Raw genomic sequence first — 22,659 nt, 5'->3', positions numbered from 1 at the left:
GTGGAGCTGGCAGAGAAAAGAGACGCAGACAGAGGCAGGTCATGCAGGGGGATGCACAACCTTTTGGGGTACCAAAGGACTGGCAGGGTTCTGAGTTTGAGGAGCTACGGCCAGGACATTAGATGCAGAAGGAAGTCTAGGCCACCACCTCAGGCCCAGTTCCCATGAAGGCTGTGACTGCTCAGACCTGGCCCAGCCTTGCACAAGGGGGTGGGGCCCTATTTGGGAGGGGAGTATTTGTTGGGGAGTGTACTTAGTGGGGTGTGTGTGGGCTCTTTGTGCTGAGACACTGCATTCCTGCTGGCTTGGCTTCCTGTTTCTAGATGCATTCCTGTCCTAGTCACCACGGAGACTGCTTGGAATCTGGGCCTCACATTTTCCAAATCCAGGGCGAGATCAGGCAAAGCGTCTCCCTCTTTACTTACCCCACGGTTTTTACCTTGGAGGAGGAAGTCACCTGGCTTGGCAAGCTCTTCTTGGACTTGGAGAAAGCAGGACTGCCTGGCTCAGCATCCTGTTTCCCTCGTTATGTTTGAAGGACAGGGGTGGGGGGTGGGGTGGGGTGGGGCAGCCGGCCGCTCTGGGAACTCCTGCCGCAGGAAAAGGGCTTGGCCTAAACATCAAGGTCTGAGGATGGCAGAGAACTGCAATTCGGGCTGTCATCTTGCATGCTGGGTGCCTCAGTTTCCCGACTTTATAGTACTGAACTTCGATTGTTCGTGGCTCTCGGATGAAGGAACCAGTGGAGAGCGTTAGAGGATGGGGTCTAGGAAGACGCCTGGAGAGGGGCCGCAGACTTCCCCTGGCTCCGGCTCTAGCCTCTCCTCCGAGAGCGATTTGAAGCCAGCTGAGATTTTCTAACCCTTTTTGGCTTCTGAAAAAGGCGGTGTTTCCCTAGAAGCCCCCATCTGGTCACCTGGTAGTTGTTGAGCATCAGCTGATGCTTGGGTTCCTTTTAAAATGGGGTTGCGGTGGAATGGGACGGGGCCAAGGGTGATGGCTGCTAGGGTCAGGGAAACATTTAAACTTCTGCTCAGCCTCCAGGCAGCTCCGGGCTGCTGGCTCACCTCTTGCCCACACTCTGCAGACCCAGCCATCACACCCCTGCAACTTTGCAGCAGCACCCGGATAAGACAGAAGCTTGGGCTAAGTAGGCGGGCTCATAAGTAGCTCTGGGCGCAGAGCGCCTTGCAGTGAGTGCTCCGTAGATTTTCCCAGGGCTCAGAACCCTTCCCCCTTTCTGACAGGCTGAGGGACCTGCCCTCAAGTCACACAGCTGGGAGGCCGGATGCAGTCCTAGTCTGCCTTCTTCCCTCCGCCAGCACTGTGGGGTTCCATTTCCTTCCGGGCTGTTGTGCAGTGCAGCTCCCGCATTAGCAGGTTTCAAGCTGCAGCAGAAACGCAGCTGGCCGGCAGGAGCAGCGCGCGGGGGTGGGGGGATGGGTGACCCCGCGCAGCCAGCCCTCTAGCATCCTCGAGTGGGGACGGGCTCCTCTAAGGGCACTGGGTTGGGGTACTTCTTCAGCCAGGGCTGGGGACGTGATGAGTCCCGGGACTGAAGCAGACGGGGTCAGCGCCCTCCACCTGCATGCCGCGCTCCGCCCTGGCCCGCCCCCGAGGGGAGTGTCCCGCGGCCTCGCCCAACTGGGCGGGGAACCGCGGGCTGAGACGCTCCGGCTCTACTGGGGACTTGGGGACGCCCGGGATTGCTTAGATGCTGCAGCAGTTGCCACATCTAGTCGGGAACGCGCCATGCTGAGCCGGCGCCGCGTCTTTGCGGTGGAGCGACTAGGTAGCCGGGGTGAGTCGAGTTGCCTCCCACCTTGGGGTCGCCTCCCGTTCTCCTGCCTCGCGCGGGCGGTGCCCACCGGCCGCGCCCCCTCGCTTCCGTGCTTTGAAGGAGTCCAGCCAGTGAATAGGCTGGGGACGCCTTGCACAGTACAGATCCTCCGGATCTGCAGGTTAATCACCTGAATCCTAGTGGTCCGTGGGCTCCTTTTCCCCTAATTCCCAGTGTGGAGACCTCCTCTGCCCGAGGTTGGATGACACCGATACCCTGGCCGCAGCCAGCAGTCCTGGAAGCCCTCGGCGGCCAGAAACCCATTTCCCGGGGAAGGTTGCAGGGCATAGACTTCCTTGTCCACTTCCTGAGCCAGAGGGGACAGGCTGGCATCCTCTTCCCGCCAAAGCAGCCCCTAGCTTCTGCCCGATTCCAGTAGACCACCCAGAGCACAATAAGGCCTGGCATAGAGATGCAGATAAATGGATGCTAGTCAGAGGAGTGTGGAGGTTCATGCCTATAATCCTAGCACTTGGGAGACTGAGGCAGGAGGGATATTGGGAGTTTCAGGGCAGCTTGGGCTACAGAGTAAAATACTGTTTCAAAAACAAAAGTCAGCTTCCTTGTTTTACTTAATTTATATTTTAAAAGTTTTTTTTTTTTTCTTAAAGAATTTCAACTTTTATTTTGTGTGTTTCACCTGCGTGGACTAGCCAGGAAGATGAGAAGAGGGAGCCAGATCCCTTGGAACTAGAGTTGTGAAGGTCCATGTCGGTGCTGGGAATCCAGCACCTATCTTCTGAAAAAAAGCAGTGCTTTTAAAATACTGAACCATCGATTCAACTCCCACGTGATCAGTCCTTCTTAAAAAGCCCAAAGCCCCAAACGATTATAGTTGCTGCCAGTTTGTTGTTGTTTCTGATTCGCAGTGTAGGGATGGAACCAGTGCCTTGTGCATGCTTTGAAAGCTCTCAGTGTGTCACGTCCCAGCCCTAGCCGCTGTCCTTTTTTATCACTGTCCCCATAAACTCCAGGATACCTCATCCTGCTTCTTGATGTGTCCAGATAGCACTGTTTGGCCCCAAATTTCTTTTTTAATGATTTATTTATTATGTATACAGAAGAGGGCACCAGATCTCATTACAGATGGTTGTGAGCCACCATGTGGTTGCTGGGAATTGAACTCAGGACCTCTGGAAGAACAGTCAGTGCTCTTAACCTCCGAGCCATCTCTCCAGTCCTCTCCACTTAGTCTTGAACATTTCAGGTAGATCCTAGTCTCTTAAGTCATCTGCAATGCTGATTGTCGTGACTCACCAGGGCTTTGCCTACCGCATGCCCCAAGTGTAGGTTCCTGCCTGTTGACAACAACTGTTAGAAGGAGAACCCCATCTAGACATCTTGCAAGCAGGGGTAGAACCTTATCTCCATGGGACTGTGGATGGTCTGTGTTCTTGCTCACCACTGGTACAGGACACATCTCCACAACAGCTAGGAATGCTGGGGGCATTGAGGGCAGCCTGCCCAGCTTGATACCGACTCTCCTTACAGATGGGGCCTTCGAGGACCTGGCACAAGGTTGTGTGGTGCCAGGCGTCACCTGCACCTACAGACGGATACCAGATCAAACTCATGGATGTTCATGGGACTTCGGGGAGGGACAGATGCCACTTCTGAAACTGGCTTCCCAGGACTCAGGCATGGAGATGGTGGTTGGGGACAGCCCTTTGGCTACCTTATCAGGACTTTCTCAAGATTCTTTGAACCTCGAGCCCATGGGGAGCCCTGAGTTGCCTTCTGCCCAGCTAGACCGGCTGCTGGCCCGACAGAAGCTGGAACAGGTGCTGGAGAGGTCTCGAGAGTTTCCCAGCTTGTCTGGACGGCACAGCTCCCTGCAGCTGCTGAGCAAGCCTGTAGGTGGGGTGCCCATCTTTGCAGGGGAACTAGAGTCCACTGAGGCAGACGCTGAGCTAGACGCTGGTCTGGAAGAACCAAAGGTGGTGAGTATTCATCTTGGCTGAAGACTGAGGCAGAGAAAGCTCTGCCGTGGGGCTTGTGGGGACCCTCCCCCATTTCCCCTGGAGCTCTCTCGGGGTGGGGCATTCTTTGCCCCTAATTGATGGTTGGGTCACCGCTTCTTGCTTCATCCTGAACCCAGCGGTATGTAGCCACCCCCACAGAGGAAGTAGACAGGTATGGGTGCCATGCTTAACTGGGCACCAGGGAAGCCAGCCAGGTGTGTTTTCCTCGGCTTGCCTGCTGTGTCCCATTTTGTTGGTTCAGCTTAGCCTGACTATCCGGAATGGGAGTCTTGGCTGAATCGTGAAGTCTTCCTGTCTTAACATGTCCCACAGGTGGGCCATATGGAGTCTGGAGCATTGACCTGCCTTCCAGGGCAGGGTTTACGTTACCTGGAACACCTGTGCCTTGTGCTGGAGCAGATGGCAAGGCTCCAGCAGCTGTACCTGCAGCTGCAGACCCAGAGACCCTGTAGGGTGAGTGATGGACAGGTACAGGTGGCCAGGACAGATAGCGAGGGAGGTGGGGGGAAGGGGAAGGGGGGGACTCCTGGAGGCATGAATACCTTCTGAACAGCCCCAGCTTTCCTCTCTGGTTGTCCCGTCTCTCCTGTCTCAGGATCCCGAGGAGGAAGCATTGGCTCTCTCATCTTCACATACCCTAGACAATAGAGTGGAAGGACACAGAGAGCAGCTAAGGTGGACAAGGGATGCAGGTAAGGGCTATAACTGTGTCTTCCTCTGTATTCTGCCAGCCCGTGTGCCTGCGCAGAGTCCCATCAGCAGACCCCCTGAACTATAGCCTGGCCGGATTGCTTCCTGTCTGTTTCTGGCCCCAGATGATAGGCTTCTCTTTCTAAAGGTGTAGAGGCAGCTTCACTCCCAGAGGTGGGGGTGCTCACTGCCAACCCTCGCAGGCTGCCGGAGGCCTTGCTGGAATCGACCCACATCCTTCCATCCTCCCAGGGACACAAGGTAGTGCTGGAAATATTTGGAGCCCATGGTTGAATGGGTGCAGGGTGGAGGAGCATGGGGATGTGTCAGTGCCCCAGGTCAGAACTTCAGGAAAATGACAGGACTCCTGTTTGGAGCAGGTGACTTGCTCTGGCAGGGAAGTCCCTGGGAGCTTCATTAGGGATATGTAGTATTGAGATGCTTTGTATGATGACCCCTATTCTCGGTTCAGCAGGATCTCTCCCACTGGGACAGAGTCAAGGTCCTGCTCAATCGGATCCGATGGAGGAGCCCTCGACTCCCTGAGCCTCCTGCTCCTCCTGATGGTTCGGGTCCCAGGTTAGTCCTGTGCCTGGTCCCGGTTAAGGAAGTGGGGAGAGACTGACGGGCCAGGATGTTGACACTGTTCTGCCCTGCCCGTTCTCATCCTGGTCCCTATGGAATTTGTGAGACTAAGTGTTAGAGACGATGCTCCAGATAACACAAGTAGTCAGGGCGCCCCATTTGTGGGTGAGAAGACCGAAGACTGGATGAGATTAGGGACAGTAGCTTTCTCAAAGCCAAAGCCAGATTATGGGTGATATCTTTATCTTCACCTGCCAAGCTCTTACTCCTTAACACTGAAATTTAGGGGGTGGTGAGGTAGATACAGAGGGAAGTTATTTTACTGTGGGTGAAGTCTGTCATGTTTGGAAGCTTGTTTTTTTTAAAGATTTATTTATTTATTATGTATACAGTGTTCTGTCTTCATGTTTACATGCACACCAGAAGAGGGCATCAAATTATGAGCCGCTATGTGGTTGCTGGGAATTGAACTTGGGACCTCTGGAAGAGCAGTTAATGCTCTTAACCTCTGAGCCACCTCTCCAGCCCCATGGGGGCTTATTCTTTAGGGAGAAGCAGCAGCACTTGAACAATCCTATCTTCTCAGAAAATAAGCAATGCTTTATAGTCCTGGTTTCTTTCTTTTTGTCTTCGAGACTTCTTTGCTTTTTTTGTAGGATGGCGTTCAGGAACCTCTCTGAAAGGACTGGGTGCCACACACACCGGAAGACCTTTATTCCAACCTTGGTGGTTAAGAAACCACGAGCAAAAAACCTTTCTGTATGATCTCTGGGTGTGCCTGGTGATCTTGGATGGAGGAGATTGCCATGGAGTCCCTTACCTTTTGGCTTACTGCTGTGTCTCTGCACTGCCAGGAAAAGCTTTGTGTTTGCTCCTCTTCAAGGTGGGGGCCGAGTCCTTCCCTAAGAAGCATGGCCAAGGAGCCCTGGTTCCCTGAGAGACTCTCAAGTGTAGTTCTGGCCATCTTCCAGGGTTCTTCCACCTTGTCAGAAATCTCTGGGCTCAGACAATGTGAACTGACTTAGTTATCAGGCACTCACAGAGCGTGGTTAGTATGGTAATGTGCCAGCATGTTGCAGATGTATATTTCTGCGGTCTTTGTTGGACTATCAACAGCCCGGATCCAATCATCTGACAGAATCATGCATCCAAAGGGTTGGTGCTTTGGGTGTAACTGTGGAAGGACGGCACTGACCTTCATTCCACAATGGACAGTACTAACGTGTGGATTCCAAATTTCTTCCTCATACCTGAGACTGCAGCCCCTGGACAGAGAACAATACTGCCTTGGGCAACTTTGTACTGAGTCATGGCCCTGGAGCACAGCCTCTGAGGACTGAATGAGCAACGGGTGCGTGGGTGGGAGCTGGGGGGGAAATCAAGCACAATGTGAAGACTACCAAATAACTCTCAAGGTCAATTCTAAGTTGCTGTGTTCTATCCTGGAGTTTAGACCATGGCAGCATCTCTTAATTTGTGAGCCACAGCTCCCTGCTTGGGATGATTCACAGCCTTACCTACCTCAGAAGCTTGTTAGGAGGATAAAGTAACATTGAACTCTCTCAGTGTGTGCTGTGACTGTTAACCAAATAGGAAAGGGTGTGCGCTGGGGGTAGATGGGAGTGGGATGATGGGAGGGAGGTCAGAGGTTAAGGGAGGGTGACAACTGTTAGTTGATGTGAAAATGGGCAGATTTCTGGCATGTTTGGGTAAGTCATTTTACTGAGATCTAGTACATTTCATATTGAAAATTTGGGCATGGATTTTTGATACGGGGTTACCCCTTGCTGGTGGTGCTGTCAATAGAAGGGCAGGGATAGGGATGGGGGTCATTGGCTTAAGTCAGACAGAAGAATGCCCTCTGAAAATAGCCAGAGTGGTCTTGCTCCAGTCAATAGAGGTGCTGCCTCTTCTGCTGCTGTAGTTTTTTTTGGGGGGGGGTAGAGTACAGCAGCTATATAAGTAGTTTTCTCTTTCTTGTATTTGGTGGAGGGCTCCAGTTCCAGAAGCCCTTGGAACCAGGAACCAATGCTCTGAAGCCTACTTTTCTAGTGGGACACTTGAGCGAGGACACCACCGAGCTCGGCTTCCGAATGCATTATCAGATCTCCAAGGCGCACTTCCGTTCCACAGTTGAGCGGGATGGCTGGCTGGCGTGGGGGAAGGGAGAGGTCGATGGAGAAGAGGGAGGTACCATATCCGGGAAAGTGGCAGCTTCCGACCAGTGGTCGCTCTTCCGGAGAGGCGTTTCCGGTGGTGGTGGCAGCAGCGGCTGCGGTGGTTCCGGGTGTCTTTGTCCCCCTGGTGTCGTGGCCCTGGCCCGCAGGTGGGTTGGGAGCCTCCCGCTGCGCCTCTGCCTCTCCGTCTCTCTCGGGTGGCGAGGCTGCGGGGGTCCAATCGGTGAGGATGTGCCAGTCGCCGAAAGAGCCGAGCCCCCCTCCAGACTGCAAGCTCCGTCTCCCTGGCAACGGCCTCGGCCCTGGGGGCGGGCGGGAGGAGGAGAAACCTCGCGCCGTGGTCCTCCCACGGTGGCCTCTTGGTGGCCCGGCCCGGAAGGCTCCGTGCAGGCGGCTGTGGAGGCCGGAGCCGAGGGTCGGGACCTAGGAGGAGGGAGCGGCTTGCAGGCCGCTTGGCGAGGCCCGGCTGGACAGCTCCCTTCCCACCAGCCGGTCGGAGAGAACGACGGGCGGCCTTCCGGGGAGAGGGCCCGCATCATCTCCCCCGCTACTCGCACCTCCATTTTTTCCGGGCCCTGCGTGGAGTGTTTTGGCGGATGTTTTTGAATGAATGAATGTCATCAGAGCTCTTCCATTCTCTCACTCCGCCAGGGTGCCAGTGGCATAGTGAAAGGAGTGCTGAGTTGTTGGGAGACTTGGGTGTGAGTCCTGCTCTGTCACTACCTGGTTTTGTAGCCTTGGGCAAGTCTCCTGATCGCAAAGCTCCAGTTTCCTTGCCTGTAAACCAGCATGTCAGTAGCACCCACCACTAGGTTACTGTGAGATCAAACTGGAGTAACATAGTTACCTGTTTCATTTCCTCTACATCCTCTCCATTCCTCCATTTTAGGACCCACCTCCTCACCTTAAAAGTTGTGTACTTCATTAAGATTTTCCAGGTAATAGATGGAAGTTTTCCATTTGAGCTGTTAACATCTTTCCTTTTTGATTGAAGGTTTCCCAAGACCTTGAAAGGACAACATTCCCAATGTCCCAGTTTAAGCGCCAGAGGATCAACCCACTTCCAGGAGGACGAAACTTCTCAGGTGCTTACCTTCCTTACCTGGCCGTACTCTGGACCCAGTTTCCAAAAGTATGGTTCTTGGTTGTTTCCCGGAGTGTCTGAGGACCTGGTTGGAGCCACTTTGACCTCTGGGTTTCCAAGATCCTCTGGCTGTCTCTAGTGCTGAGGGTGGAAGGCTGCAGTTTCTGGAGGTTGCTTCTCTGTCCCCGTAGGCGCGGCTTCAACATCTCTTTTGGGCCCTCCTCCTGGTTTGCTTACCCCTCCTGTGGCCACAGACCTGTCCCAAAATGCCAGGCACCTTCAGGTATGTTGGATGCCCTTTCTAGTGAGTTTCTCGTTGGGGCTACTCTAGTGTGTTTGGATGTCTGGTGTGTGTTGTTTCTTGTGTTACACTGATCAACATCTTTTTGTTTGTTTGTTTTGTTTTGGGTCCTGGTAGTGGACCTACCTGTGTTGGGGAACTTAGGCATCTTTTAGACTGGAGAGTTTTTAGTATCTGGCACCGGAGAGATCTTTGGGATTAAAGAACTGAGAATCTAAGCTGCATGAAAGTGAAGAATTAGCTTCTCCCCTCTTCATAGACTATGTTGCTTTCCATGTGGCGTTTCCTGTAACCCATGAACCGGTGCCCTGTGGCTAGAGAAAGGCCCTAGTGGCAGAGCATGGTTTTGTTCATGTGGCTTCCTTTGCTTTTGACCTAGTGTCTTCTCTTGCAGGGCGGGGAGAAGCAGCGGGTCTTCACGGGCATTGTTACCAGCTTGCATGACTACTTTGGGGTGGTAGACGAAGAAGTCTTTTTTCAGCTAAGGTAGGCTTGAGGCTCACCCTTTGGGAATGGTTATTGGATTCATGTCTGTCTCCATGCTGGTGGGTTCGCTCTTTAAAGCCATTGCTTTGCTCTTTTACTGCAAGGTGAGAAATCTTGATGGGAAGGGCTTCTTGGGGGCAGTCAGGACAGTTTGTCCCAGGGCTTCCTGATGGGGTCGCCTGGTTTGTGTCCTGGCAGTGTGGTGAAAGGCCGACTACCCCAGCTGGGTGAGAAGGTGCTGGTGAAAGCTGCATATAACCCAGGCCAGGCAGTGCCCTGGAATGCTGTCAAGGTGCAGACGCTCTCCAACCAGGTATGTATCTCTCTTTAGTGTGTGCACTGAAAACGGGAAGGAGGGGAGGAAGCCCTGTGCCCCAACTTTTGGGCATAATCCTTCCCTTTGTTGAGGGGGTAGGGTGGCTGTCTTCCCACGGTATCAAGGCTGAGATCCCCTGAACTTCATGATTTTTTTTCTTCAGCCCTTACTGAAGTCTCCAGCACCCCCACTTCTGCATGTGGCAGCTCTGGGCCAGAAGCAAGGAATCCTGGGAGCTCAGCCCCAGTTGATCTTTCAGCCTCACCGAATTCCCCCACTTTTCCCTCAGAAGCGTGAGTACTAGTGGCACGCGTGTTGGAGTGTGGCTTTATGGGGTACTTCTGAGGAGAGGACTTGTTACTTTACTATAGATGCTCTCAGAACAGAGGGGCACTTCTGTACACAGGAAGAGGAAGAGGAAGCTGGACGGGGTTTCAGGGCTATTTTGTCACTGGCCATTTCCTTTCTTCAGCTCTGAGTCTCTTCCAGACATCCCACACACTTCACCTGAGCCACCTGAACAGATTTCCTGCTCGGGGTCCCCATGGAAGGCTGGAGCAGAGCCGAAGGTAAGAGGATGAACAGGCGGGGTAGAGGCTCCACTTCATTTCCCTCTGGGAACCATGCCCTACCTTTGACAACTGTTGGCACCAACATCTTTTTCTGTGAATAGACAGAGCCTTATAATCCCTTTTCTCTGGAAGGCAGACACACCGAAACATACATATACATATAGCAACAACTTTATACACTACCTCAGCAAAGCTGAGATTTACTACAGTTCATATTTTAAAACATCACATTGAGAGTTTTTCTCGTTTTGCCTGCCTAGTGCTGGCATTATAGGGCTGTTTGCCCACACCTGCCCAGCAGAGATACTTTATTTTGAAACGGGTCTTATGTAGCTCGCCTGGCCTTGAACTCAGTATATAGCCAAGGATGACCCTGAACTCCTGATGCTCGTCCTTCTACTTCCCGTGTGCTGGGTTTGCAGGTGTGTACCACCTAGCTTGCTTATGCCATCATTCATTTTTTTAGTGTTTCGGTTTTGAGATACTTGGTGTGTGTGTTTTCTATAAATTTGTATGGAGGTGTGTGCAGGCGTCTGTGGAGCCAGGAGGCTGATGGTCAGTGAGCTCTATTGGTTTTTGTTTGTTTGTGTTAGAGACCATCTCCCTGGAGCTTGCCATGCTGGCTAGGTTGACTGGCCAGCGAGGTATGGGGATTCTCCTGTCAGTCCCTTCCAGTGTTGGAATGACAGCTGTGTCACCATACCCAGCTTTGACATGGTTCTGGGGATCCCAGTGTAGCAAGCAACTTGACCCACTGAGCCTTCTCCTCAGCACCAGATACTTAGATAAATCATTTCTGTTCTGTTTTCAGTCTTTAACATAGAGATCCAAGAATTGTCACAAGAAAACAGTAACATCGAAGAAAGGAATGTTGCAGAATGTTGTAGCTCCTAATTTAACATGGCTTCTCTCAAGTATATTTTGCGTAACAGTGTTACAATACACAGGCTGCAGTATATTCCGAAGCACAGGCTTTGGCCTGTGCACATAGCTTTCTTGGCCTTATTGTAGAGCAAGCATGGTTGATTCAGGCACTTGAGACATCCTGTGGTCCTTTATCATCTGCACCTTTTGGGAGTTTCCAGGAGCATGCTCAGTGTGTCTTAAGTTCTCATCTTCTTTGTGTTTTACTGCTCAGCTTCTTGTAATAGAAAATCCAACCTATGCAAAGGAAGCGGAGATAAAATGAATCTTCAAGCCATCACCTGATTTCAACAAGTAGAATTATCTGCCTTTCACTCTTTTATTTCTAGTCTACCTTTATCTCCTTGTTGCCTTGTTTTGATTTTTGATGAAAATCATAAAGTGAAACTGACTTTGATTGAAATGTCAGAATCTTGACAATTTTTTTTTTTGTTTGTTTTTGAGACAAGGTTTCTCTGTCTATAGCCCTTGTTGTCCTGGAACTCACTCTGTAGACCAGGCTGGCCTCGAACTCACAGAGATCTGCCTGCTTCTGCCTCCTGAGTGCTGGTATTAAAGGCACCAACACCGCCCAGAATTTAACTACACATTTTTGACCTCCTTGCACCCTGACCCTAGTAAAATCACTGTGGAAAGTTCCCTCATACTGTGATTTTCTTTGAACTAACTGTACAGGAAGGGTACCACCCTGTCTCCCACATGCTGGTATGAGCTGAAAGCAGTCAAGGGACAAACACTTGGAATGAGCATGGTGTAACTCTGAGGAAAGCTGGGCGGTGAGGGGTGATGTAGCCAGTCCCCATGCAGAAGCTAGCATTTGTTCTCTGGGAAAGGCTGCTGTGAATCCTATGCAGATTTTTCCAGGATCGTCTCCACTACTGAACCCCTTTGTTCCCTTCTCCATTCTTAGATGTGTACGTGGCTTGCACCTATACCGCTTGTCTGTGCATCTTCCTGGTCTTTAGTCTGCAAGGACCTTCTTCACCATTCTATGAGCTTGTGAAAGCCTTGGGCACAGAACCGTAGCAAGTACTTTGAGGGTTTATGTGACCTTGGAAACCAGTGACTGTGGGCTTGCCACTCTGAGTTTAAATTCCAGCCTTGTGCTGGCCATGGCACTTGATGGCCAGGTCCTGTACAACACCTGCAGTGTCTTACTTTGGCCAAGGTGATTCAGGGTTACAGCTTTTGGAGAAGAAGGGGAACCTACCTTAGCCTGTTAGAAGTGAGAATGTGCCAAGTAGGAAGAGGGGCAGCAGGAATTAGTCACTGAGGAAAACTGCCAATTTAGAAAGGCTTTGACCAAATGGGTGGTTTGCCCAGAAGCTCAGCTTTATGCGACACTCCCAGCTCTGGGATGCAGGGGATAATGTTGCCATGGGGTTGCTCTCGTGAGCAACTGAGTGCTTCAGACAGGCCAGGATTCTGCAGCTTCCTCTGCTAACATGTTTCTTGCTGCCTCTGGGGTCACAGATGGTTAGAGGTGCAAGGCCAACTACAGCTGCTTAAGATCTTGTCTCAAAACAGACGAAACATAGACTAGTAACACTGAAAGGTTCAGTTCTGGCCTCCTTTGAAGCCTTCCTACTGTTGCTAGGAAGGTATTCAGGAGTTTGGGAAGTGATTTTTGCATGGGAAAAGGGTTCCTGGTCACTTTCCCTGTGACCTTTCTATTTTTTTTCTGCACATAAGTGCATGGTCTGGGGTTTTCATCTTAGAGTTCAAGGTGTTTGTATGTGTTTAGCTTCCCATATTGTAGCATGGTCTTCTTTAAGAGGTTCTTCTTTCGCACTCTCGTAGCTAAAATGCACTTGGATTACATCCCCATTAGCTTCTCACATCTCCCTCCCCTGAACCTTTTCTTTTCCGTCTACCTCTTTTTTCCCTCCTCTGAATTTTCTAAATTTCCTCTGCCAGTTTCATACATACATATAATGTATCTTCATCATAATACTCCAATTTCCCCCTCTCCATCTCCCTACCAGTACCCCTTCTTGCCTTCATGTTTTTTATTTATTTATTTATTTTTTATTTTTTTAACCGAGAGTTTAAGTAATGCTACCTGCATGCCTACGGGTGTGGGGCCATCCACTGTAGCATGGGCATCCTACTGGGGAGCTTCACCCCCACAGAAAAGAGCTCCCTATCTTGGTTCTACTTTTGTAGCTTTCTTTGGCTTACTACACTACTCAGGGTTGCTTACCTGATGTGGGTGGGGTTGTTCACTTGAGCAAGGCAGCTTCTCAGTGCCTACCCCATTGAGAACGAGAACTCTTGAAGCATCATCTTGGTGACTGCCTTAGTGATTGAATCATTATTGTAGCCACTAAATTCAGTTGTCGGTGGGGACACATTTACTCCATTATATGTTTTGCTATTTTTGCATTATACTGCACCCCTGCCCCCAACTTTCTTGGGATAGTTTTTCAAGGCTTGAATTACTAGAGAAGAAGGTGGGTCTCAGCCACGGCGCCCCCCCCCCCACTTCTTTTTATCCAATTAAAAATACTTACCTTTATTACTTAAAAAAATTAGAGTTGGGTGCAGAGGTGCATTCCTTTAATTCTAGCACTTGGGAGGCAGAGGCAAGTGGATTTTTGAGTTTGAGGCCAGCTTGGTCTACAAAGTAAGTTTCAGGACAGACAGGGCTACACAGAGAAACCTTGTGTTGAAAAACCAAAATAAAATAAAATAAAAATTATTTTAAGCAAGGTGTAGTGGTGTACACCTTTATTCCCAACACCTGGGAGGCAGAGGCTAGAGGATTGATGGCCATGAGTTCAAGGCTAGCCTGGGCTACATAGTAAGTTTGAGACCAGCCTGGGCTACAGAGTAGGGGACTGTCTTAAAAATCCTAAAACTTGGGTTGGAGAGATGGCTATGCAGGGAAACCCACCTGCCACTGAACCTGATGACCTAAGTTTAATCCCTGGGACGCAAATCGTTGAAGGAGAGAACCAATTTTCACATGTATACTGTGGCATGCTTGTGTGTGCACATGCGTAGTAATAAGAATCCTAAAACACAGAGCCTCCAGGATGCTCAGCAGGTAAAGGTTCTGGAGCATGTCTCTAGCCCCAGGATTTAAACTAAAAAAAAATTCCATTCATTCATTCATTCATTCATTCATTCATCTATCTATCTATCTATCTATCTATCATCTATCTATCTAATCTATTATTTATTTTGAGCATATATATGTGGAAATGAGACAACTTGCAGAGATTGGGTCTTCCCTTCCACCACAGGGGTTCTGGGATCAAATTTAGGTCACCAAGCTCTCTGGCAAGTGCCTTTACCTATTGAACCATCTCATTGGCTTGCCTCTCATTATTTTAAAGCTGTTTTTTTTTTTCTTAAAATTGTATCCTTTTCATATCTATTTTAATGTCTCTAATAATCTGTCACATATTTGTTAGCTTGGCTTCTCCTTATATGTATGTGTAGGGCTGGACTTAAACCCAGGGCCTCCACAGGTTACACAAGTGTTCTGTCACTGAGCTTTACACTACTGGTGTTCATTTCTTAACGTTGAGGATTCAGGTATTTTCTAGCTCTTTATGTACTGAATGCATGTGTAACAATATGGTTTCTTATTTCTGGTGATGGATCAACCTCCAGTGATGACTATGACTCAAAGAAACGCAAACAGAGGGCTGGTGGAGAGCCCTGGGGTGCTAAGAAACCTCGACATGACCTGCCTCCTTACCGGGTTCATCTCACTCCTTATACTGTGGACAGGTGAGTGGAGGCTGGGGAAGGGCCTTCGACTTGCACAAACAATGGTTTCTAGTGCAAATGAGAATATGTGTAGTCTGGTGGCCTCTTCTAAAACTAACCGACCCACCCAGGGGAACCTGCTGCCAGTGGCTCGCTGCTCTGCTTTTCACTTTGTGTATCTTTGAGCAGATTCTGCGTTATGCATATTAATCAGTCTTGTTCACGTGTGTATGCACATTTGTTCATGTGTGTGTGGGGTGCATATACGTGTTTGGGTGCATGGTGGAAGCCAGAGGACATCTTCAGATATCACTACTCAGGCGCTATCTAGCTTTTTGCTTTGGACACAGGTGGGCAGGTTCAGCTGTCCAGAGCTGCCTGTCTCCACCTCTTCCCTGGCACTGCAGACATGAGCCACCGTACCAGCAAGTTTTTTTTTTTTTTTTTTTGTTTTGTTTTTTAATTAAAGGCACATGCCACCACACCTGGCCTGGTTTTCAGCTTTGATAGCTATTACCACTTCTGTTTCAGAGGCTGTGTCCGCTTACACTGTCACCAATAGGGGGCAGAATCCTTGCTTCCTGTGCCTTTGCCAACACTGTTTTCATATACCTTTTCTTATTCTTTTGTTGTTGTTTTTGTTTTTGAAGACAGGGTTTCTCTGTGTAGCCCTGCCTGTCCTGGAACTCACTATGTAGACCAGGCTGGCCTTGAACTCAGAGATCTTCTTGCCTCTGCCTCCCAAGAGCTGAGATCAAGGGTGTATGCCACCACAGCCCAGCCTTCATATACCTTGTCCTTATAATTTCGCTGATAAAAAGTACTGTTCTGATTTGCATTTCTTTTTCTTTGTTTTTTTTGTTTTGTTTTGTTTTGAGAAAGGGTTTCTCTGTGCAGCCCTGGCTGTTCTGGAATGCTCTTATAGACCAGGCTGGCCTCAAACTCAGAGATCTATCTGCTTCTACCTCCCAAGTGCTGGGATTAAAGGTGTGCGCCACTACTGCCTGGCTTTGATTTGCATTTCTAATTGGAAGCGAATTTGACACTCTTTAAAAAAATATTTTACATTTATCCCTTTTCCTGTGTGTGTGTTCATTTGTGTGGGCTCCTGTGTAGAGGCCAGAGGGCAACTTTCAGGAGTTGGTTCTTTCTTTCTACCATGTGGGGTCGAGAGACTGAACTCAGGTGGCAGACTTCATGTCTTTCCCTGCCCAGCCATCTGCAGGGCAAGCTTTTATGTTGTGTGTGTTTATTTTTCTGGGAAGGACTTGTCAGGTTTCATAGTTTCTCCTAGGCAGCTGAACTTTTTGTTACTGACTAGTGAGTTGTTTAGTAAGACCATGACCATCTCTGGGCCTGGAGAGATGGCTCAGTGGTTACTCTTCTCCCGGAGGACATGAGTTTAGTTCCCAGCATCCACATGAGGCAGCTCATAGCTGCCTGTCCCTCCAGCTCTAGAGGAATCTGATGCCTCTGGCCTCTGTGGTAGCCTGCACAGATGTGCACGTACCCATGTACAGATACACATAATTAAAATAAATCTTAAAAAAGTAAAAGACCATCTCTGTGTCATGTATTGTGATTTTTTTTTCTTCTTTTCCCAGTTTGACTTTTTTGCTATAGGCAATTTATAAATCAAGTGGTCAAATGGGTCTATCCTTACCCCTGGGAGGTGCTTTATTAGAGCCTTTATTTCTCAAACAGAATGAAATGCTATTATATGCAGTTTTGTTTGTTCATTCATTCATTTAGTGTGTCGTATGATGGGGTGGCACACATGCCAGCCGGTGCACATGAGTCAGAGGATACCACCTTTATCCACTATAAGCATCTTGCTGGCCCTGCAGTTTTGTTAGAAAGTTTTTTTAAAAAATGTTTATTTTATGTATATGAGTGTTTTGCCTACATGTACATTAAGTGTCATGTGTGCTTAGTGCTCATGGAGGTCAGAGGAGGGCGTCAGATCCTGTGGAACTGAAGTCACAGCTGTGAGCTGCCATGTAGGTTCTGGGAGCCAAACCCAGATCCTCTGTTGGAGCAGCATGTGCTGTGCTCCCGACCTCTGAGCTGTCTTTCTTGAACGCTCAAGTGTATGCTCAGTGGAGTCCCTTGCTGTCTTCCTGCAGTCCCGTCTGTGACTTCCTAGAACTCCAGCGGCGTTACCGCAGCCTCCTAGTCCCCTCGGATTTCCTTTCTGTGCACTTGAGTTGGCTGTCAGCCTTCCCTCTGAGCCAGCCCTTTTCCCTCCACCACCCAAGTCGGATTCAGGTCTCTTCAGAGAAGGAGGTAGCTCCAGACGCTGGTGCTGAGCCCAGCCCTGTGGACAGTGACCCCACTTACAGTTCCAAGGTCAGTTGCCCGGGCTCCTGGGACCGTCCCCTTGCTGGGGCAGAATGTGGCTGAGCCCCTTGTCCTCCCTCTGCATAGGTACTGCTGCTCTCCTCCCCGGGCCTGGAGGAGTTCTACCGTTGCTGCACGCTGTTTGTGGATGACATGGCTGAGCCAAGGGAGACGCCGGAGCATCCTCTGAAGCAGCTGAAGGTGAGAGCTGGCTTACAGGAGGCGAGATAGGCTGCCTGGTCAGTCTGCCATGTTTTAAGCAGCTCCTGAGCATTAACACAGAAACTTGGTGTTTCAGAGCTGAAGGGCCCCTCACTTTATACAGGAGGACAGTGGAGTTCAGAGATGCTCCCTCTGAAGGAGTCAGGTGGCTGGTTTGAGTGAATGGCTTTGGAGCCCCAGGTGGTGCCTTAAATACTCTGTGCCATCTCAGTTCCTGATGCACAGTAGCCTTGCCTCATTCTGGGAGATGCAGGCCATGTTTCGTTATCCCCAATCTCTCTGCAGTTTTTGCTGGGCCGGAAAGAAGAAGAGGCGGTGCTGGTTGGGGGTGAGTGGTCTCCTTCCCTGGATGGCCTCGACCCCCAGGCAGACCCGCAGGTGCTGGTGCGCACAGCCATCCGCTGTGCACAAGCCCAGACCGGCATTGACTTGAGCGCCTGCACCAAGTGGTGAGTGGCCTTTCCCATGTGGCCAGCTCGCTGTGGGGGTCAGGAGTCTGGCTTCTGCCCTCTGGGTTCTCTCCTGCCATAGCTCATGTCTGCCCACCCCTAACTGCTCATAGATGACTGAGAGCCCATGGCTGAGAGCGCTGATGGCAGCTGACCCCCAGGCCACGCCCAATACTCCTGAATGCCCTAGTGCTTCTCTGTGCTGTCTGTTTACTGCATCTCCCTGTTGCCTAGGCACTGAGGCTTGGGCGTGTGGCTTTATGTTTGTACTCCTGGCATGCAGCATGTGCGCATGGAGTGCTGATTGGAAGAGAGGTACTTGTCTGTGAGTGGGACACCTGTGAATATGTCTTTTCCTTTTGCTGCGAACAGGTGGCGATTTGCCGAGTTTCAATACTTACAGCCAGGGCCACCCCGGCAGTTACACACGGTAGTGGTATACCTGCCAGACGTGTGGACCATCATGCCCACTTTGGAGGAGTGGGAGGCACTGTGCCAGCAGAAAGCCACAGAGGCAGCTCCCCAACCCCAGGAGGCATTGGGGGTAAGGCTGGGCCTTAGGAAAACACAGGGAAGCCGGACATGGTGGCACAAGCCTCTAACTCTAGCACTGGGGAGGTGGAGGCAGGAAGATCCACAGTTCAAGGTTGTTCTCATCTTCATAGTGAATTTGAGGTTAGCCTAGGCTACATGAGCCCCTATCTCAAAAGTAGGTGCCCTGATCTCAGGGCCCAGAAGGTCACACCTGAGTTATTGTCATAGGAGGCAGAGTCTACTGAACAGGCCCCTGATGCATCAGAGCAAGCAGACGTGCCTAAACAGAACACGGAGACTTCAGAGGCCACCACACAGCAAGATGTGGACACTGATCTCCCAGAGGCCCCTCCGCCTCCTCTAGAACCTGCTGTGATGGCACATCCTGGCTGTGTCAACCTGTCTCTCCATGGGATTGTGGAAGATCGGAGGCCAAAAGAAAGGATCTCTTTTGAGGCAAGTGCAGGAGAGAGCCCATGAGTGTGATGAAGGGGTATGGGCGTCCTTGTCCAACTCCCTGATGCTGTGGTCCCCGCATCTCTTCTAACAGGTAGTGGTGCTGGCCGAGCTGTTTCTAGAGATGCTGCAGAGGGATTTTGGCTATAGGATTTATAAGATGCTGCTGAGCCTTCCAGAAAAAGTTGTATCTCCCCCTGAACCTGAGAAGGAGGAGGCAGCCAAGGAGGATGTGGTCAAAGAGGAGGTGGTGAAGGTGTCCAAGGATGAGGTACAGAATGAGGGCACAGCTGCCGAGTCAGACAACCCACTGGTGAGTACCGTTCTCAGCCCTGGGTGGCCTGAGGTCCACACATTATAACGTTTAATGTGAGTCGTGTTCCTTGTGTGTCAGGCACTGTTCTAGGTGCTCTGCATGTCCAGATGCATCGCTCCTTGTGTTACCTATTCTTTGAAAGTTGGGGATGGCTGAGGCCCCGGGAAGATGAAACCCTGCATGAGGCCACACAGCTAGAAAGTGGCCCAGAAGAGGGAAGGAAGTGTGGCTAAACCATACAGCATAGAAATGCCAGTCAGACTGCTTAGGAGTTGGGATTTCCTGATGGTTAGGTGGACAAACTGGTCTTTAGCCATTTCTAGAATGGACCTTGGCTTCTTGTCTAAATATTGTCATGTACACATATGTGCTTCTAGAACTAAGACTGATTCCTGAGAAATACCCCAGGGGTCTAGAACTGCCCGTGATCTGAGTCCTGGTATGGCTCAATTCCCATTAGCACATGGCGGATCACACAGTACCCGGCACACAGCTGAAACCTGAGTGTTAGCAACTGTTACTATTAGCGTCACAAGAGTCCCGCTCATCCTCACCACCTTGGTCTGCTTCTCCAGAAGGAGGATGGGCTTCTGCCCAAACGGCCCCCTTCAGGGGGAGAAGAGGAGGAGAAGCCTCGGGGTGAGGCAGCTGAGGACCTCTGTGAGATGGCCTTGGACCCAGACCTGCTGCTTCTGAGAGATGATGGAGAGGAGGAGTTTGGTGTGTCTTGGGGTAGTGACTCTCTGGGACTGGCTGTGGTAGTTTCGTCTTAGGCAGTGGTTCTCAACCTTCCTCATACTGTGGTGATCCCAACCATAAAATTATTTTCATTGCTACTTCATAACTAATTTTGCTACTGTTATGAATCATAAATATCTGTTTTCTGCTGGGTGATGGCGGCACACGCTTTTAATCCCAGCACTTGGGAGACGGAGGCAGGCGGATCTCTGAGTTCGAGGCCAGCCTGGGCTACAGAGTGAGTTCCAGGACAGCCACCAAAACTACTCAGAGAAATCCTGTCTTGAAAAACAAAACAAAACAAAACAACAACAAAAAACAAAACAAAACAAAAAAAAAAGAAAAGAAAAAGAAAAATCTGTTTTTCAATGATCTTAGGCGATCTCTGTGAAAGGGTCATATGATCCCCCCCCCCAAGGGGGTTGCGACCCACAGGTTGAGAACCACTGCTCTTAGGCGTATAGACCATCATCCTTGCTACATGTTAAGCTTGGGGTTTCTGTAGCAGGAGCAAAGCTGGAGGAAACGGAGGTTCGTTCTGTCGCCTCAAACCAGTCAGAGATGGAATATTCTTCTCTTCAGGACATGGTGAGACCCTGTCTCTTTCTCTGCCTTGGTGGTGGGAAATGTGGCCTTTCCCAGGTGAGCGATGCCTACCATTGACTTCCTCCCTACAACAGAGACTGACTGTGGTTCTTGACTCGTGGAGACTTCATTCTCCCTGTGAGGGTGGATCGGAGAGGGATCTGACTAGGGAACACACTGCATTCTGGGAATGTGCCCACAGAAGCCCCAGCCTAAGCCTCGTGGGAGGTCTGCCTGTTGCTGTCAGCCCAGGCCCGGCTGTGAGCGGCTGTGCATGTGCTGCTCCCTGCGGCCTTGAGAACCGTCTGTAAAGCCTGTTTCTCTGCTCTCTGCAGCCAAAGGAGCTGGACCCCTCAGCTGTGCTCCCCCTGGACTGCCTTCTGGCTTTTGTGTTTTTTGATGCCAACTGGTGTGGCTACTTGCACCGGCGGGACTTGGAGCGGGTCCTCCTCACACTGGGCATCCAGCTCAGTGCTGAGCAGGTAGTTCTGTCCACCTGTCCTTCTGGAGGGCCTTTCCAGAGCTCTGGCTGGCTTCCGGTCCCCGGGAGGCAAGTGTGTGGCCAGTAGGTGTCCTGCTGTGTTTTCTACAGGCCAAGCAGCTGGTTAGTCGGGTAGTAACTCAGAACATCTGCCAGTACCGGAGTCTTCAGTATAGCCGTGCCGAGGTGCTGGGTGACGGGCTTCCGGAAGAGGTGCTCTTTGGTACGTCTTGAGTTCTGTGGCCTGTAGGGAGTGGGCCCTCCATGGTGGCTTACTCTCTCCTCCTAAGGTCATGCATGTCTCCTCTAGGAAACCTGGATCTACTGCCCCCTTCAGGGAAGACCACCAAGCCAGGTGCTGCCCCCACAGAGCACAAAGGCCTGGTGCCACACAACGGCAGCCTCATCAACGTGGGGAGTCTGTTACAGCGTGCAGAGCAGCAAGACAGTGGCCGCCTGTACCTGGAGAACAAGATTCACACACTGGAACTGAAGCTTGGTGAGTGAGTGCAGATGTCACAGGGACTCAGGGACACCACTCCTTAGGCCTCGGGCTCTTGGCTAGTGCTCCAGTGGACTGAGCAGAGCCTTTCGGCCATGTCCTCCCCTTTCAGAGGAGAGCCATAACCGCTTCTCAGCCACTGAAGTAACAAATAAGACATTGGCAGCAGAGGTGCAGGAGTTGCGGGCCCGGCTGGTAGAGGCGGAGGAGACGGCCCGGACAGCGGAACGACAGAAGAACCAGCTTCAGCGGCAGCTGCAGGACTTCCGCAGACGCCTGACCCCGCTGCACCTTGAGATGCAGCGGATGGTTGAAAAGGTAGGATGGCTGAAGGGTGGCCGCCTCAAGAACTTCAGAGTAGAGCTAGTGTCTGTTTGGAGAGGTCTGGGAGAGCGCTAGCCCTTCCTTGCCATACTGGTCCTCCGTTCCCCGGGATCTTAGGGGACTCAGCTGCTCCCAGTGCTCTGTGCTCTAGTGTAGGACACGGGCAGAAGCCTCATCCTCACCATTGTTACGTGTGCTCACACAGGCTGACAGCTGGGTAGAGAAAGAGGAGCCAGCACCCAGCAACTGAGTGGCTGTCTAGTGAGGTCTGCGATGGAGCCGGATGACATACATTAGAGCCTCTTGGGTACCAGAAAGCAGCTGGAGCAGAGCCTGGGAGCCACAGCAGAGGTGGCTGAGTTTGTGCTCAGCCTCTGCAGGGGTGATCAAGCTATCAGAATGGGGTTTGTGCTATGTGGATGGATGTGTACGGAACCTCAGTTCCAGCTACAACTAAATACAACATCTTTTGCACCCCTAGACTGTCATTTTGCCCTCAACCTCGGAATTTCTCCAGGGCCCTTGTAGTCTTGTGCTGTCTCCTGTCCTCGTCCACTTTAGAGCAAGATGGGAGGAAAAGGCATTTCCAGCCTGGAATAGGTCTGATGCCAATAAATGGAAGGAACGGGTGTAGAGCCTGGCACAGCCCAGAATGTCCTTCCTCTCGACGCCCCGAGTCCTGTAGGCTCCAGCATCCGTAGGTGATGGAGCCCATGCTAGGAAGCACTTGGTGTTGGGTCAAGGTTGCCAACAGAACACTGTGTTCCAGCCACCCCCCCAACTTGCCAGAAGAACCAGCACTTCTTCTCTAGCTCTTGTGTTCAGAATGTGGTATTGGCTCTGGCCCAGCCCTCTTCCGTTTCCCATAATTCTTGCCTCTTTCCATAATCCGTGGTTTCAGTTTGACTTTGTATATAAAGTTGTTTGTTGTTTTTTTTTTTTCTTTTCTTTTTTTTTTTGGCTTTTTGTTTTTTAAATAAACCAAAGTCAAAAACAAACCAAGTGTGTCCTTGTGGCTTTCCTCTCTTTCCAAGC

At 50.8% G+C, this 22,659-nt stretch overlaps 2 protein-coding genes across 5 annotated transcripts; both read left to right on the top strand.

Annotated features, from left to right (window-relative positions):
• Window positions 1–655: 655 nt before the first annotated feature.
• On the top strand, window positions 656–6,636 carry C9H8orf58 (chromosome 9 C8orf58 homolog). 2 transcript variants are annotated; one of them, XM_036198600.1, is made up of 7 exons: window positions 656–1,801; window positions 3,332–3,780; window positions 4,135–4,275; window positions 4,418–4,514; window positions 4,661–4,773; window positions 4,985–5,091; window positions 5,754–6,636. In XM_036198600.1, the coding sequence occupies exons 1-7, from the start codon at window positions 1,543–1,545 to the stop codon at window positions 5,860–5,862; spliced, it is 1,275 nt and encodes a 424-aa protein (XP_036054493.1). In that variant the 5' UTR covers window positions 656–1,542; the 3' UTR covers window positions 5,863–6,636. The 2 variants fall into 2 exon arrangements, with proteins under 2 accessions (XP_036054493.1, XP_036054494.1); XM_036198601.1 differs by having other exon boundaries at window positions 657–1,801; window positions 4,988–5,091.
• A 605-nt stretch (window positions 6,637–7,241) lies between these two features.
• Ccar2 (cell cycle and apoptosis regulator 2) lies at window positions 7,242–22,612 on the top strand. 3 transcript variants are annotated; one of them, XM_036199199.1, is made up of 21 exons: window positions 7,242–7,423; window positions 8,269–8,359; window positions 8,550–8,641; window positions 9,054–9,145; window positions 9,344–9,458; window positions 9,625–9,754; window positions 9,934–10,030; window positions 14,579–14,698; window positions 16,804–17,026; window positions 17,105–17,218; window positions 17,525–17,688; window positions 18,061–18,232; window positions 18,451–18,678; window positions 18,773–18,991; window positions 19,570–19,714; window positions 20,238–20,320; window positions 20,653–20,799; window positions 20,910–21,021; window positions 21,109–21,297; window positions 21,413–21,618; window positions 21,830–22,612. In XM_036199199.1, exons 2-21 carry the CDS (start codon window positions 8,302–8,304, stop codon window positions 21,872–21,874), a joined length of 2,751 nt encoding a protein of 916 aa, XP_036055092.1. In that variant the 5' UTR covers window positions 7,242–7,423; window positions 8,269–8,301; the 3' UTR covers window positions 21,875–22,612. The 3 variants fall into 3 exon arrangements, with proteins under 3 accessions (XP_036055092.1, XP_036055091.1, XP_036055090.1); XM_036199198.1 differs by lacking the exon at window positions 7,242–7,423 and adding an exon at window positions 7,452–7,975 and having other exon boundaries at window positions 20,241–20,320; window positions 21,830–22,576; XM_036199197.1 differs by lacking the exon at window positions 7,242–7,423 and adding an exon at window positions 7,452–7,975 and having other exon boundaries at window positions 21,830–22,576.
• Window positions 22,613–22,659: the final 47 nt, after the last annotated feature.

This window comes from Onychomys torridus, chromosome 9 (assembly GCF_903995425.1).
Source record: "Onychomys torridus chromosome 9, mOncTor1.1, whole genome shotgun sequence".
Taxonomy (NCBI): Eukaryota; Metazoa; Chordata; class Mammalia; order Rodentia; family Cricetidae; genus Onychomys; species Onychomys torridus.
Note: the sequence above shows the minus strand (reverse complement) of the source record. Positions and strands in the feature narration are given on the sequence as shown.